The sequence below is a fragment of the Agelaius tricolor genome, unplaced genomic scaffold, assembly GCF_023055355.1.
Source record: "Agelaius tricolor isolate 1412-34295 unplaced genomic scaffold, bAgeTri1.0.p SCAF_4, whole genome shotgun sequence".
In the NCBI taxonomy this organism is placed as follows: Eukaryota; Metazoa; Chordata; class Aves; order Passeriformes; family Icteridae; genus Agelaius; species Agelaius tricolor.
This window is the reverse complement of record NW_027269264.1, coordinates 6,558,750-6,571,428: the sequence shown is the minus strand read 5'-3', so window position 1 is coordinate 6,571,428 and position 12,679 is coordinate 6,558,750. Positions and strand designations below refer to the sequence as shown.

Here is a 12,679-nt window from a genome sequence, read left to right as displayed (position 1 = left end):
TTTCTTTCTTATGAATTTCTAGTGATAGTTAATATTTTGCTTTTCCCAGCCACACTGTTTTAGCACCCTTATTTTAATTTACTTCCCATAAATGTTACATTTCTATCCATTCTTGGAGAAAAAAAAAAAAAGAGACAGAGAAAGGGAAAGAATTGGAAGTAAGGAGGACTGTTTCACAGAAAGAATGATCTCTTCTCACTAAGTGATGATTTCCAAGATGACAATTCTCCCCTACAGAATTGCTATCGCAGTGTGTCTTTTGTTAGCTAGAACTTCAAGTATCATGTAACTAACACAAAGGCTTTCTAACTACTCATGGGAACACAAAAAAAATCCTGCACCTATAAGCAGTAATATTGCCAGAGAATGGATGATTAGAACTCCAAAGCAAGTACATGTTTTAAAGACAGTCATAGGAAACTTAACTCTTCAGACATGCGGAAGTGTTTGCTCATGCACATATGTTCTTAAAATTATGAAGACTACCTAGAGATGAGCAGTGCTATGATGCCCTCTTTTGCACCTACAGCAAACCTTCAGACAAAACTTCACAAGGTGTCAGGAAAATTGATGTTTTCGTAAGAGGTGAGTGACACCTTTCAACTCTGGAGCCTTTCCCATGAAATGCTAAAGTAATCTAGTTGTTTTCTAGGCCTCAGCTCACAGGCAGGAGGACACACTGCAGTGTCTGTAAAAATGGAGGGACTAGCATAAAAAATGTCACTACACTAAAGAAAAAGGTAAACAATAACATGTCCTTTAATTTTCTTCTTTTTCTGCAAATAACCAGATCTTGAAAAAACATTTCCTTCAGATTGTGAAAATAGTCTACTATCTTCACAAACACACTCCCCATGCATGAACCCCTTAATGAAGAATTTAAGAAAGATGTAAGACTCTTTTCACCTTTACAGCTTAAAGTGGCAGGTTCCCAAGTTTCATTTGCAGTGCAGTATGAGAACTTTCCTTCATTGCTGTAAAACCCTTCTTGACACTCATAATGAACTGCACTTCCTGGTAGCAAGCTGTAGTTCCCCACAATGTAGCCATGCTTCATTTCAGGAGGGGAACCACATCCGATTTCTGCAAAGAGACTGGGTTGAAAGATCTCACAGTACATAAATCACAACACTGACTGCTTTAAAATCAGCTAAACTAGATGGTCACATCCCAAAATACACCTGATCTGATGAATCTGAGGGCTTACCAAAGAGGTAGAATAATAGATTTGAAGAATTGTTGTGGCCACAACTGGAGGAACACAGGAAAGCAGTTACTGAGCTACATTTTTACTAACATACAGCTGGAGCCACTCACAACACCAAAGATGAGACACTGCAATGTGATGGTGCTTTGTGTGGGCCAGTCTCGTTACAGCCATGGCTGAATGATACTTCAACATCAACAGGAAAATTTCAGGCCCCAAAGCACAGCTTTATTTCCCTGTGCATGGGAAAAGTGAAGCACTCTGCAGCAGATAAATTGAAATGAAATGTTCTGCCCCTCAAATCATTCATCTCATTGAAACAGCCTGCATACAAAAGCTCCACTCCTCCAGCACATCTGCTTGGACAGGGCTCCCTTGTGCAACTCTGCAAGAAACACAATCGGTACAGACACTCTACTTCACCACAGAACATGGAGAGGCCAGTCAGTGAGATAAGAAGCAGGATTATCAGCAATTCTGGCAAACAAAGCGGAGCATTCCAGTCAGAAAAAGTGAGCAATTACAGGCTGTGAGCTGTGCTGATGGTTCTGGCAATAATTCAGAAATAAAAGCTGAGTATAATCCAGGCAGCTCCTTCCACCTGGGATGCCTGTGTTCACTATATACTCAGATATCCACAGCTTACACTGCTAGCAGTTTGCATCTGTAAAAACTGACACTAAAGACAGACTTTCAAATTGGAAACTTGATTCTGTTTTTGTTTTTTTTTTTTGTTATGGCAACATAAACTGAACTGTTTATTTATGCAGGAGGCACAGTATGTAATAAATAGCTAAATTGTTATTTTATTATTCCTGTCCCCTAGGCTTTTTTCATTTATCCAACCTCTCTTATCAGCTATTCAGTCTCTCTTCTCTTCCCCTTTATGGGGTGTGATTACATAAACAACTGGATTACAACACACTTCCTTTCTACTCAGAAACAAACTACATTACTTTCATAACATCATCAAGCTTCTCTGACCCTGCACATCTGAAGCACTGCTGAGAACCTGTAGGAATATCTGGTGTTTACTCTGGGATCCTGACATCACTGGAACAAACTGAATACAAGAAGAAAAAAAAAAAAAAACATATGGCAAGCAAAGTCCAGAGAAAGGGTTTCTGCCCTGGAGAAGCACAGGCCAGAACAGGCACTACACGTGATTTTATCTGCTAGCAAAAACAGCATCCAAAGACTCTCACCTTTGCATGAAACTATGTTTCCATCTTGACGAAAAGAACGTTCTCCAGTTTCTAATTTATAACCATCATTGCAGTAACACATATAGCTTCCTTCAGTATTCACACATCTTGCATTGTGACCACACAGCCCAGCCTCCTCACATTCATCAATATCTAAAAATTCAGAGAAACGTAAATGCACTTCATAATAGGGGGTTTTGTTTTAATTAATTAATAAAGGGCCCAAGCTTAACTATTCCTTGAAGAGTTCTACATAGCTTCTCACAGCTCTTCTAGGAAAACAAAGGAGCTTATCATTGTCTCATCTTCAAGCATCTGGAAAGAGGACTGTTGCAATATTGTCACTAGCTATCATTAGAATTACTGCTGGTCTACTTGACAAATAGTTTCCAATGTTATATGCTGTTCAAACAATTCCAGAAAAATCCTGTATCTGGACACCTCTTAGTTGGTTACAACAGTTCATCACTAACAAGAAACTGGCCAATATTCTACACTAAACACAAAAGTTACAATCTGGGAAATTTTAAGTATCATCCTATTTCGTTATTCAAGCTGCTGCTGCTTCTTCTGAAAATATCATTGTTTGAATGAGATTGCAAAGTAATGATTTGTAACACAGCAGAGTTCAAAACAGAACTAAAACATAGCTGTTAGGAACCTAGATGTCAAACAAGCACATTAACAACAGTGGTTCTCTGATATAGTGTCAGAAAATAAGTTCTACAGTAATAGGAAAAAAAAACCAATTTGTGCAGTTCTGGATTTGTCAAGCTCAGGATTCTTTGTGATGTCTACCTGTACAGTTCGTGCCATCATTGGGAATAAATGTCTTGTTGTTGTTGGAGGCTCGGTATCCATCAAGACAAACACAGTAAAAACTTCCATGTGTATTATGGCACAGGGTATGATTTCCACAGATCTTGCTGGCTCCAATCTGGCATTCATCTTTATCTGTCAGTACATTCAAAAAACATCAGAAAGAGATTAAGAAAAATGGGGTGACCTCCCCTCCTCACTCATGCTCAAGTAACCAGACTTCTCCTTACTGATTTCCTTTATAAATTATTTGGGATGTAATCACTGCTAGTAAGCTGGAGAACAATAGAAACTTTTGTCCCTGGATGAAAATGTGAATATAGTTTTGTGACACAGCTTAAGTTATCCAAGAGTCTAAGAGCTGCTGAAACCAGAGGGTGCTACTCTATCCTTCCACTCTTCCTTATGGTGTGCATTCCATATAGCACCTCATGGAACACCTGGGTGGGGGCAATCCCAATCCCCCAACAGTCTGGGTAGAGAATGGATCAGGAGCAACCTTTCTGAGCAGGACTGGGGGGTGCTGGTGGGTGAGAGGCTGGGCATGACCCAGCCATGGGCACTCCCAGCCCAGAAAGCCAAATGTGTCCTGGGCTGCATCCAGAGCAGCGTGGGCAGCAGGGGAGGGGGGGGATTCTGCCCCTCTGCTCTGCTCTGGTAAGAGCCAACCTGGAACCCTGCATCCAGCTCTGAGGTGCCCATTGCCCAGCTGGAGCAAGTCCAATGGAGGCCATGAAGACAATCATGGGCTGGGGTACCTCTTCCACAAGAAAATGCTGAAGGGGTTGAGAGTTGCTCAGTCTAGAACAGAGAAGGTCTGAGAAGCCCTTATTATGGCCTTCCAGTACCTAAAGACTACTTTCAAGAAAGCTCGAGGGGCACTTTGGACAACATCCTGTAGTTCTAGGACAAAGAAGAACTGCTTTAAACTGAAAGAGGATGGATTTAGATTTGGCACTTTGAAGAAATCCGTCATTGTAAGGGTAGTGAGGCACTGGAACAGTTTGCCAGAGAAGTTGTGGATGCCTCAATGCCCCATCCCCGAAAGTGTTCAAGGCCAGCTTGAACAGAGCTCTGAGCAAGTTGGGTCTTGTGGAAGCTGTCCCTGGTCACAGCAAAGGGGTTGGAACTGTGTAATTTTTAAGATCCCTTCCAACTTGAAGCATTCTATAGCTCTATGGTTTTCCTACAATGAGATACCTGAATTCTCTGCAGGATCCAGCAGCTGTCAGTGCTTTGTGAAGGAAGGGTAAGAGACAGGGAGAAGGAGATCATTGGTGAAGGGCCATCCCCTTTAAGCACTGGTAAGCTATTACAGACACTAAGACACAGTGTTTGACATTATCCTTTGATTCACATATTGATATGAGACAGTCTTACAAGGACATTATCAGCCTGGTAGGTTGTTCATTAAAATGTTGCTAATGTTGCCATGAGTAAAATTAGTTACACTAAATTACAATAACAAAATGCTAAACAGCACTTCTGAATATGTACAAGCCTTCTGGTGAGGAAAAACAATCCAAATATATTCCATGGGAGATTCTTCCAGGAACTGACAAAGTTTTTAGCACACTTCGAAGAATTCATTAAAATTACTTGAGAAGGAGCATTTTACGAAGTTACAAGGTTTCTTTCCATTTTAGAAGCAGGCAGCTTACCTTGACAATGGGTTCTTCCATTGCCTACGAATCCATAATTGCAGATACAAACACTTTTTCCTCCACTTTGCTGACATGTTGCATGAATGTGGCAAGTTGCACAGACATCGGGAATGGATCTGTTCACAATTACTTTAAGGACAAAAAGCCACAATTACCTTTCTTGAAATTATCAACAAGTGGCATGGTAGGATATCCAGCACAGAATGGAAAGTGAAGATAAAATCCAGACTAAAACACATAGAATACACCATAAAACACACATACTACCTCCTCCCACCTCATTTTGGAACTTGGAGGGAAACCACAGCTATTGTATTAAAAGACTTAAGATTAAAAATAAACAGAAAGGATTAAACGAATAACTACACTGAACATTTTTGTCCATCCTTCTCTTCTCTGACAACAAAGAAAAGAGTTTTTCAGGTTTCAGAAATGTTTAAAAGGTATATAGTAAGTAGCTCTATCCAATATTATTAATCTTTCCTCCATGTGCATTTGTTTATCTTTTGTCTTTATTTCTGTTTCCTGTTTTGTTGTGCTTTTTTCTATTATTTATGCATAGACATTTGGGATAGTTAGCAATCTGTTTGTATTATGTGTCAATATGGTAAAAATGTTATTAATAAAAATATTGCTAATGTTGCCAGGAGTAAAATTACTCACACTAAAGTAATTTTAGAAATTAATTTATATTAAAAGTGGTTGAGAAGCATACAACTTAATTTACTACAATTTGACATGGCTGTAAATATACATGAAATTAGAATAAAATAATTTTTTTTTTCTTTGCATTCATACTTCCAGGGCATTATGTTAATTTTCCTCCATTTTTTAATTAGCTCTTTTTGTTATCACACATACCCTCACCTTCCAAATGACCTATGTCAGAAAAGATGGCTTTAATGTAGACAAAGCATGTGTATGCTGATGCCTTTTTACATTTTAAAATAATGAACTAATACTGCACAAGCTGATGTCTGATGTTGCTCGACATAGAAGTATGGAATTTTTTACTTTTCTAAGATAGCTGAAATTGATAAGAATACTAACATCACTGTATATTTAGCATCTCTGACAATTTTTGACTACTCTACAATGTTTAAATACATAACCAGAACTGGAAGGAGAAGGAAGATGAACACTCTAATATTTTTTTATGCATTAAATTTATCACTGTGATAAAACTGCCTTTCCATATCCACAGGGTTTCAGGTTTTTATGGGTGTCTCAAGGCTGTGGGAAGCGTCATAGATTCCTATTCCTAATTATACATGCTTTTATATACTTGAGTATGTGTGTGTTTCTGATAAGAGCAGAAAAGAAAAACTGTCAGCATGCAATGGCAGCCTACATAGATCAGAAAATTAAAACATACAAACAGCCACAGAGAGAACTTTCTTGTGATACCTCAATCTTCTGATAAGACATGGGAGTATCCTCCTCAGATTGCTGGTTCAGGAGATAGAAAAACGTGTTTCCACCCCCCGCCTCCCCTTACTACTACAGCTGAAATTTTATTACTTATTTGTCCTTCACAACACACAATTTATCATGCCAGCACTACACTCCCCTCACTGTTTTGGTCCTGCCCATGCGCTCTCTCAGGCTCCCGCCGTAGCAAGGCCCTCTCAGCCCGGCAGGACACGAGGTCGCTGCCACCACCGCGGTCAGCAGGTGTCGAGGAGACACCGCAGCCAGCGCACAGCACAGCACCCACCACGGCCACCTCCGCCACCAATGCCACGGGTACCATCACCACCACCAAGGGATGCTCCGCCACCATCAATCACCATGGGATACCCGGACATGCATACCAGCATGGGATGCGCCCAAGGAATGCTCCGCCACCACCGCCAAGGGCGCCCATCAAGCCGGGCACCTGACGTGGCGACAGGGCTGGCGCCCCGCTCCAGCCGACAGTGTCCCCGCCCGGCCGCACTCACCCCGCGCCGCGCATCGCGGCAGCGCCAGCAGCAGCAGCAGCAGCAGCAGCAGCGGCCCCGGGGCCCGGCCGCCCCCCGCGCCCATGTCCCCGCCGCCGCCGCGCCCCTCGGTGCTGCACGGCCCCGGTGCCTCCACATCGCCCCTGGGGGCGGAGGGGAGCCGAGGGCAGGGCAGAGCCGAGGGCAGGGCCCGCGGCCCTGGGCGGAGGGCGTCTGGCGCTGCCTCCCGGCGGGCGGGACGCCCTTATCGGCGCCGCCGGGCCCTCGGCACCCCCGGGGCTTTCACCCTCAGTGAGGCCCCTTTCCTCCCCCGTCTCTGCCCGCAAAACCCTCTCTTTTTCTTCCCTTTTTCTCTTATTTTCCTTTTTGTTTTTTGGTTTTTCCTCGCTTCCCTGGCACAACCCCTTTCCTTCCCCGGGACACCGCCTCTGCCCGGCCAGGCAGGTGGCAAGGCTGATAAGGGCTGCTGCTCTCCATAGCCCGCCGGCGGGGGGAGAAACGGATGGTAGGATTATTTATGATTCCCGGGAAAGGCGGCTGGATAGACACACCTGTCTGTACGTGGGAGCTGTGCCGCCTCCCGCCGGCGAACGGGACCGAGCCGCAGCTCGGGAGGGGCGCCGGGCCAGGGGCGCTCGGGTGTCCCCCAGGGGAGGCCGTGGCAGCCGCCTCCCGGCACGGAGCTGGCGCAGCCGTACACGGGCAGCCCTTACTGCTTGAAATAAAGTAAAGCTTTCCCACAGCAGGTCTTAGACGCCGCTGAGGTTAATCCCCGAACCTCGTGTTCAGGCAGGAGCAGGAGTGCTGCCTGAAGAGTTTTCTACTGTAGAAAAGTAGTAATAGCCCTAGCGCTCAGAGTCGTCATTCATGTCCGTGAGCCTGCACTTTAGAAAGCTGCATAAACTTAATCTACAAATGCAGTTGCCCACTTACCACAATAGAGGAAGGTGAGGAATCGGGGAAGCCTAACACAAAAGTAGAATTTGGCATATTTGATAACTCCAATGAGATTCCTGAAGTTTTGCTCATGTGCAATGGTGGCTTTTCATTAATGCCTTTGAATGCTAATTCAGCCCAGTCCTCCATCACCATTGCATTTAAGTGACATAACCTGATCTTTTCCTGCTTTATTATAACAAACACCAAATTATCTCTGTCTGAATTCAAGGGACGCAAAACCCAGTTTCATTGAATCATCAGCTTTATTGATTTATTTATGTAAGCTGCTCTCTTCCAGTTTTAGGGGTTTTGGGTTTTGGTGGGCTTTGTTTGTTTGTGGGTTTTTGTTTGTTTTGGCATTTTGCTTGTTTGCTGTTTTGTGGTTTTTAAATTACTGTTCTGCCTACTTAAGCATGTATACACTTTAAATCAGCTTCTGTTATGCTTATACATCTTGACCAGATTCTTCAGCAGCAGCCAGTTACATACAAATATCTTGCTTTTGGAAGAACACACTACAGATGTCATTACTGCATATTTCTCCCTTAAACTTACTGAAATTGGAAGCATGCATTCTCAGTGGTCGTAAGTAGCTTATCATTATAAGGAATGGTTCAGAGAGCAATTGTTCTGCACAACATATTAAAATGGTTTGGAAATTACAATTTTCCACTTCCTTGGCAGCCCACTGTGTAGCAGACCTACTAATCGCTGCAATTTCTACTATTCCTTTCATAAAAAGTAGTGGAAGCAACTTTTTATAATTTTAAACACCTCATGCAGCAAACAGGAAAATATTTTTGGCACAAAGCCTGAAGAAATACATCATATTTATAAAGAGAACAAATTAAAAATTTTAATAGAAATATTCTTTAAAGAAAGTACCAAAGATGTGTATCAGCTGAAAAAAGTACAGTAGCTAGACTGGAACTGATCTCCTTTTTGTATCCCTGTCTATTGTATCTCAAACACACAATTAATTGCTGTTTAAGACATACTTCAGAACCAAATAATTAAACTACATACAAAGGGTACTTTAAATTCAATGCATGGTAATAAGAAATGTGTCAAAAGATGTTTAGAGGTCATTTGTTCTGTTTTCTGCTCTACAAGGTCAATTATGGTTTCTGACTTGTCTAACTTGCTCTTTATGCTGACAGTGATGTAGAATTCACAGCATTCCCAAACAATCTCTTCCATTACTTCAGGTTTGAATCCACCGGTGAGACTCATCACAGATCACTTCTGCCCTGAGGTCACCTGCCCAAACCCTAGCTAATTGGTACAAAAAGATAATTAAAGACTCAGGAGAGTAGTGTCCCAACATGCTCATCCTTAACATCTTCAGCAAATCTTGCTTCTTTCACATAAAAATCTCTTGAAAACACAGACTAATATCTACCTGTATTTTCTGTTTTGGATAGGATAAAAATGTTAATCTTTTCCTTGTCAAAACTAAAGAAAGCCTAGGTTTTAATTACACAGTTTTCTTCATCCCTAATGTTAAATTCCCCAGAAGATGTATGTACCAGTATTTGCTTCAATTGTTCTTCTTTGTGAAAAGGGTTGTGATGGTCAAAGTAATTCAATTCATCCAGAGCTCCCTGGAAGATTGCTGTGCATTTTTAGCTTGCAAGTCTCTAAATGAGGATAACTGAAAATCAGAAGGGCAAGCTGGATTAAACATCTCCTCAGCCATATGTATTTGTTCTGTCTCCTTTGCAGACAATTCATATCACCATGTTATCTAAATCTCTTTATTTTTTCTCCTAAGGATTTTTGGCATAGACTACACTGCTTATTTTGACACATGAAGACAAAATATTTTATATTAATAGCTCTTTCACCAAATACATTTTTAGAAACTCCACAGCAAACATCTTCAGCTAGAGTGAATAAATGTATTTCATCTTTGTTAACAGATCACTCAGCTATTCATTGTGCAGTTGAATTCTTGAACAGCTTTCTATCAAGTGCTTCTTTCCAAATTGCAATAAAAAGAGTAACTACAGCTTGATGGAAGATTCCTTCTATCTGAATTCTGTCTCTCTTGCTTATTTAAAATTAATCAAATTAATAACTGGTTTCTGGTTACTCACTTAGCTCCCAGAATAAGAAACACCAATTTTTGAAAATAACTCAAAATATTCAGAAATAACTGAAAAGATTGGCTGATCCTCTTCAGTTTTTATTGAAAATGCTTCAGTACATACTGTGCAGAAGTAAAGCAGTATCTTGTTTGATTTTTTTTTTAAAGGAAATATTATCATTCAAGTTGTTTGCAGTATTTCTGTCTGTACTCTCAGGGTGCCTATGCCACTGTCTCAACTCCTAGCAGATGAAGTTCAAGATGAAAATGTAAATGAGATTTCTGAAAAAGCATTGGACACCTGAATTTGAACCTTAAATATTGAATGTTACAACTGAATGAACAATTTGCCTAGAGGATACGCCTTGGATGTGACATACATCAGAGCATGCCCTGTACATCTCATAACAAGGGCACAGTAGGTGATAAAGCCTGCTGACAGTTACTGCTAATCAGAAAAGCAGCTCTCCAGAGCAAAAGGCTGCTATCTGTGGGTTTTAGCACAGGAGACCAAACTAGGCTTTGCCACAAACCCACTGGGAGCTTTGATAAGAAAACCCCTCTCTCCCTCTCTTCACTTCTCCCTCCCACTTAGATGTGTAACTGGGATGGTATTCCTACATAAGTGTGTATGGTGCAACATAATCTCTGGTAGAAGCTTTCATGCCACAGCACCCTGCCCCAGTTTTTAGAAGTTTTTAAGCCACAAGCACTTAGTGTATATTGCTTTATGGGGCCATGTCCTGGTGTTGTCAGATCTTGGAATATCATCCAAGAATACTGCTGATAGCCATTGTTTCTGATTGTTTCATGCTGTGTCATTATTTTGAGGGTTGTGCTGACTGAAGACCATAGTTAGGAGGAAAGAGGCAGAGAGGCACAAAGGACAAGTTCAGAAAGGAACAGTAACAGCACTTCCTTCATACATTTTTAAAAGTAATAACTAACTAAATAAAAAGTAATGTTGTGAGTTTTCCAGCTCCAAGTAGATGAACAGACATCTTTTTCTTTCAGATCCTAAAATATCTGCTAAAATCTGAAGAGAAATATCTTGGCAAAAAGATTCATGCTTTCTTCTCTACCAGGCTCCCCAAGCTCACCCACAGGGGTGTTGGCCTTTCTATTGAAGCTGCATAGAAATTAATAACAGCTTGTCAATAAGGCAAAAATTAATGACAGTATCTTTGATAGATACAGGAAAAAACCCAAATCCCACTGACTACACAATTACCCTTGTATTGTCCTTCTCTCACCATCAGCTTTGCTGTATTTATGGGCAAGATGAGTCTTAAAGGGAGTCTAGAAACATTAGATGGGAAATACAGCAACACATCAAATTACATTATCTATGAAAATAATTTCCATATTTGTGTCTTGTGAGTTCCTGGCCATCCTGCCTGAACATGTTCCTGTGAACCTGCTTTAGCAGGGAAGTTGAACCAGGTGATCTCCAACCCCAACCATTCTGTGGTTCTGTGACCAGAGAAAATAAACCAAACCATTCTGAAGCTGCTCAGGCAGTTGGGGATTCTTTTGCCATGGCTTCCTTCTCCATGGACCAATTGTATTTTGTCACCAGGCAATCTCAGATTTGCATCAACACTGTGTAGTGGGAAAGAAAAGGGAAACTAGTAACCAAACCTTTCATAGTAAATACCTCAGCCTTACTCTCTGAGTTGTTCTGTAAGCAATTAAACTTTTACATGCTTATGTTCATCAAGTTCAAAGTAGCTGTTTTTATCTCAATTAGAAAATACCTTAAATTACTGTATATTTAGACCCTGGGAATACAAAGCTAGCAGAATGAGTAGGATTTTAGATTCATAAAATTAGGCATTCATTGGCATAAAAAAGGAGAATGCTTTTGTTTTGTTACAAAACCAGCACAAGCCCTGTTCTTTGATCTTGGAATATTAAATTAGGTGTAACTATGTTATTTCTACATTTACAGGCAATCAGAGGAGAAATACACCCTGGGTGATGGCATTTCTGTGTTGTTATAAATTGTAATAAAAACTTAAGATTAGCATTTCTGTGGCCACCTAGTCTTTTTATTTTCTTTTTCATTCAAATTGCAAAGCTGAAAGCCCTATTTATCTTCAAATAATACTTGCAAGAAATCAAGTTTGTCTTACAATCACAGAACCATAGAATGAGAAAGATTAGAAGGGAGCACTGGAGGTACCCTGGGCCAACCTTCCTGCTCATGTAGGGTTATCTGAGAGCACATGGCACAGGATTCCATCCAGATGGTTGTTGAATATCTCAATTGAGGGAAACTCCATGAACTCTCTGGGCAACCTATTCCAGTGCACTGTGACTCACACTGTAAAGAAATTTTCCTTATATTCAGGTGAACTTCTGTACATGAGTTTCTGCCTTTTGTTCTATTTCTTGGCATCACTGAGCAGAACCTTGCTCCTCCTCTCAACATCCTCCCTTCAGATACTCATAGACAGTGATGGAGTCCCCCCTCAGTTGTCGCTTCTCAAGGCTGAGGATGTCCAACTCTCTCAGCCCTTCCTTGTAAGAGAGATGCTCCAGTCCTTTAATTATCTTTGTTACCCTCCACTGGACCCACTCCAAGAGCAACATGTCTCTCTTGTACTGAGGAGCCCAGAACTGGACACAGCATTCCAGGTGAGGCCTCGCCAGGGCTGAGCAGAGGGGCAGGATCACCTCTCTGGACTTGCTGGCACTGCTCTTTATGATGCAGCCCAGGATACCACAGGCCTGCTCAGCCATAAGGGCACCATTGGCTCATGAACTTTCCATATAGCAGAAAAACTTGACATCCAAATAATGTAAGCCTT

At 41.4% G+C, this 12,679-nt stretch overlaps 1 protein-coding gene across 9 annotated transcripts in view; it reads right to left on the bottom strand.

Annotated features, from left to right (window-relative positions):
- The window catches only part of SUSD1 (sushi domain containing 1), a 43,645-nt gene extending 36,311 nt beyond the window's left edge, over positions 1–7,334 (bottom strand). For 6 of the 9 annotated variants that reach the window (XR_011678814.1, XR_011678815.1, XM_071424451.1 and 3 more), the window contains exons 1-5: positions 6,613–6,718; positions 4,893–5,024; positions 3,211–3,366; positions 2,413–2,565; positions 907–1,083 (exon numbers count right to left, since the gene is read on the bottom strand). Coding sequence is in view for 7 of the 9 variants with exons in the window: in XM_071424451.1 (XP_071280552.1) it covers positions 907–1,083; positions 2,413–2,565; positions 3,211–3,366; positions 4,893–5,024; positions 6,613–6,715 (721 nt within the window). In the remaining 2 variants the exon portion in view is untranslated. Of the gene's footprint in view, positions 1–906; positions 1,084–2,412; positions 2,566–3,210; positions 3,367–4,892; positions 5,025–6,612; positions 6,719–6,838 lie in introns of those variants that run through there. The other 3 variants (XM_071424452.1, XM_071424454.1, XM_071424453.1) reach the window with 3 other exon arrangements.
- Between the last annotated feature and the right edge of the window lie 5,345 nt (positions 7,335–12,679).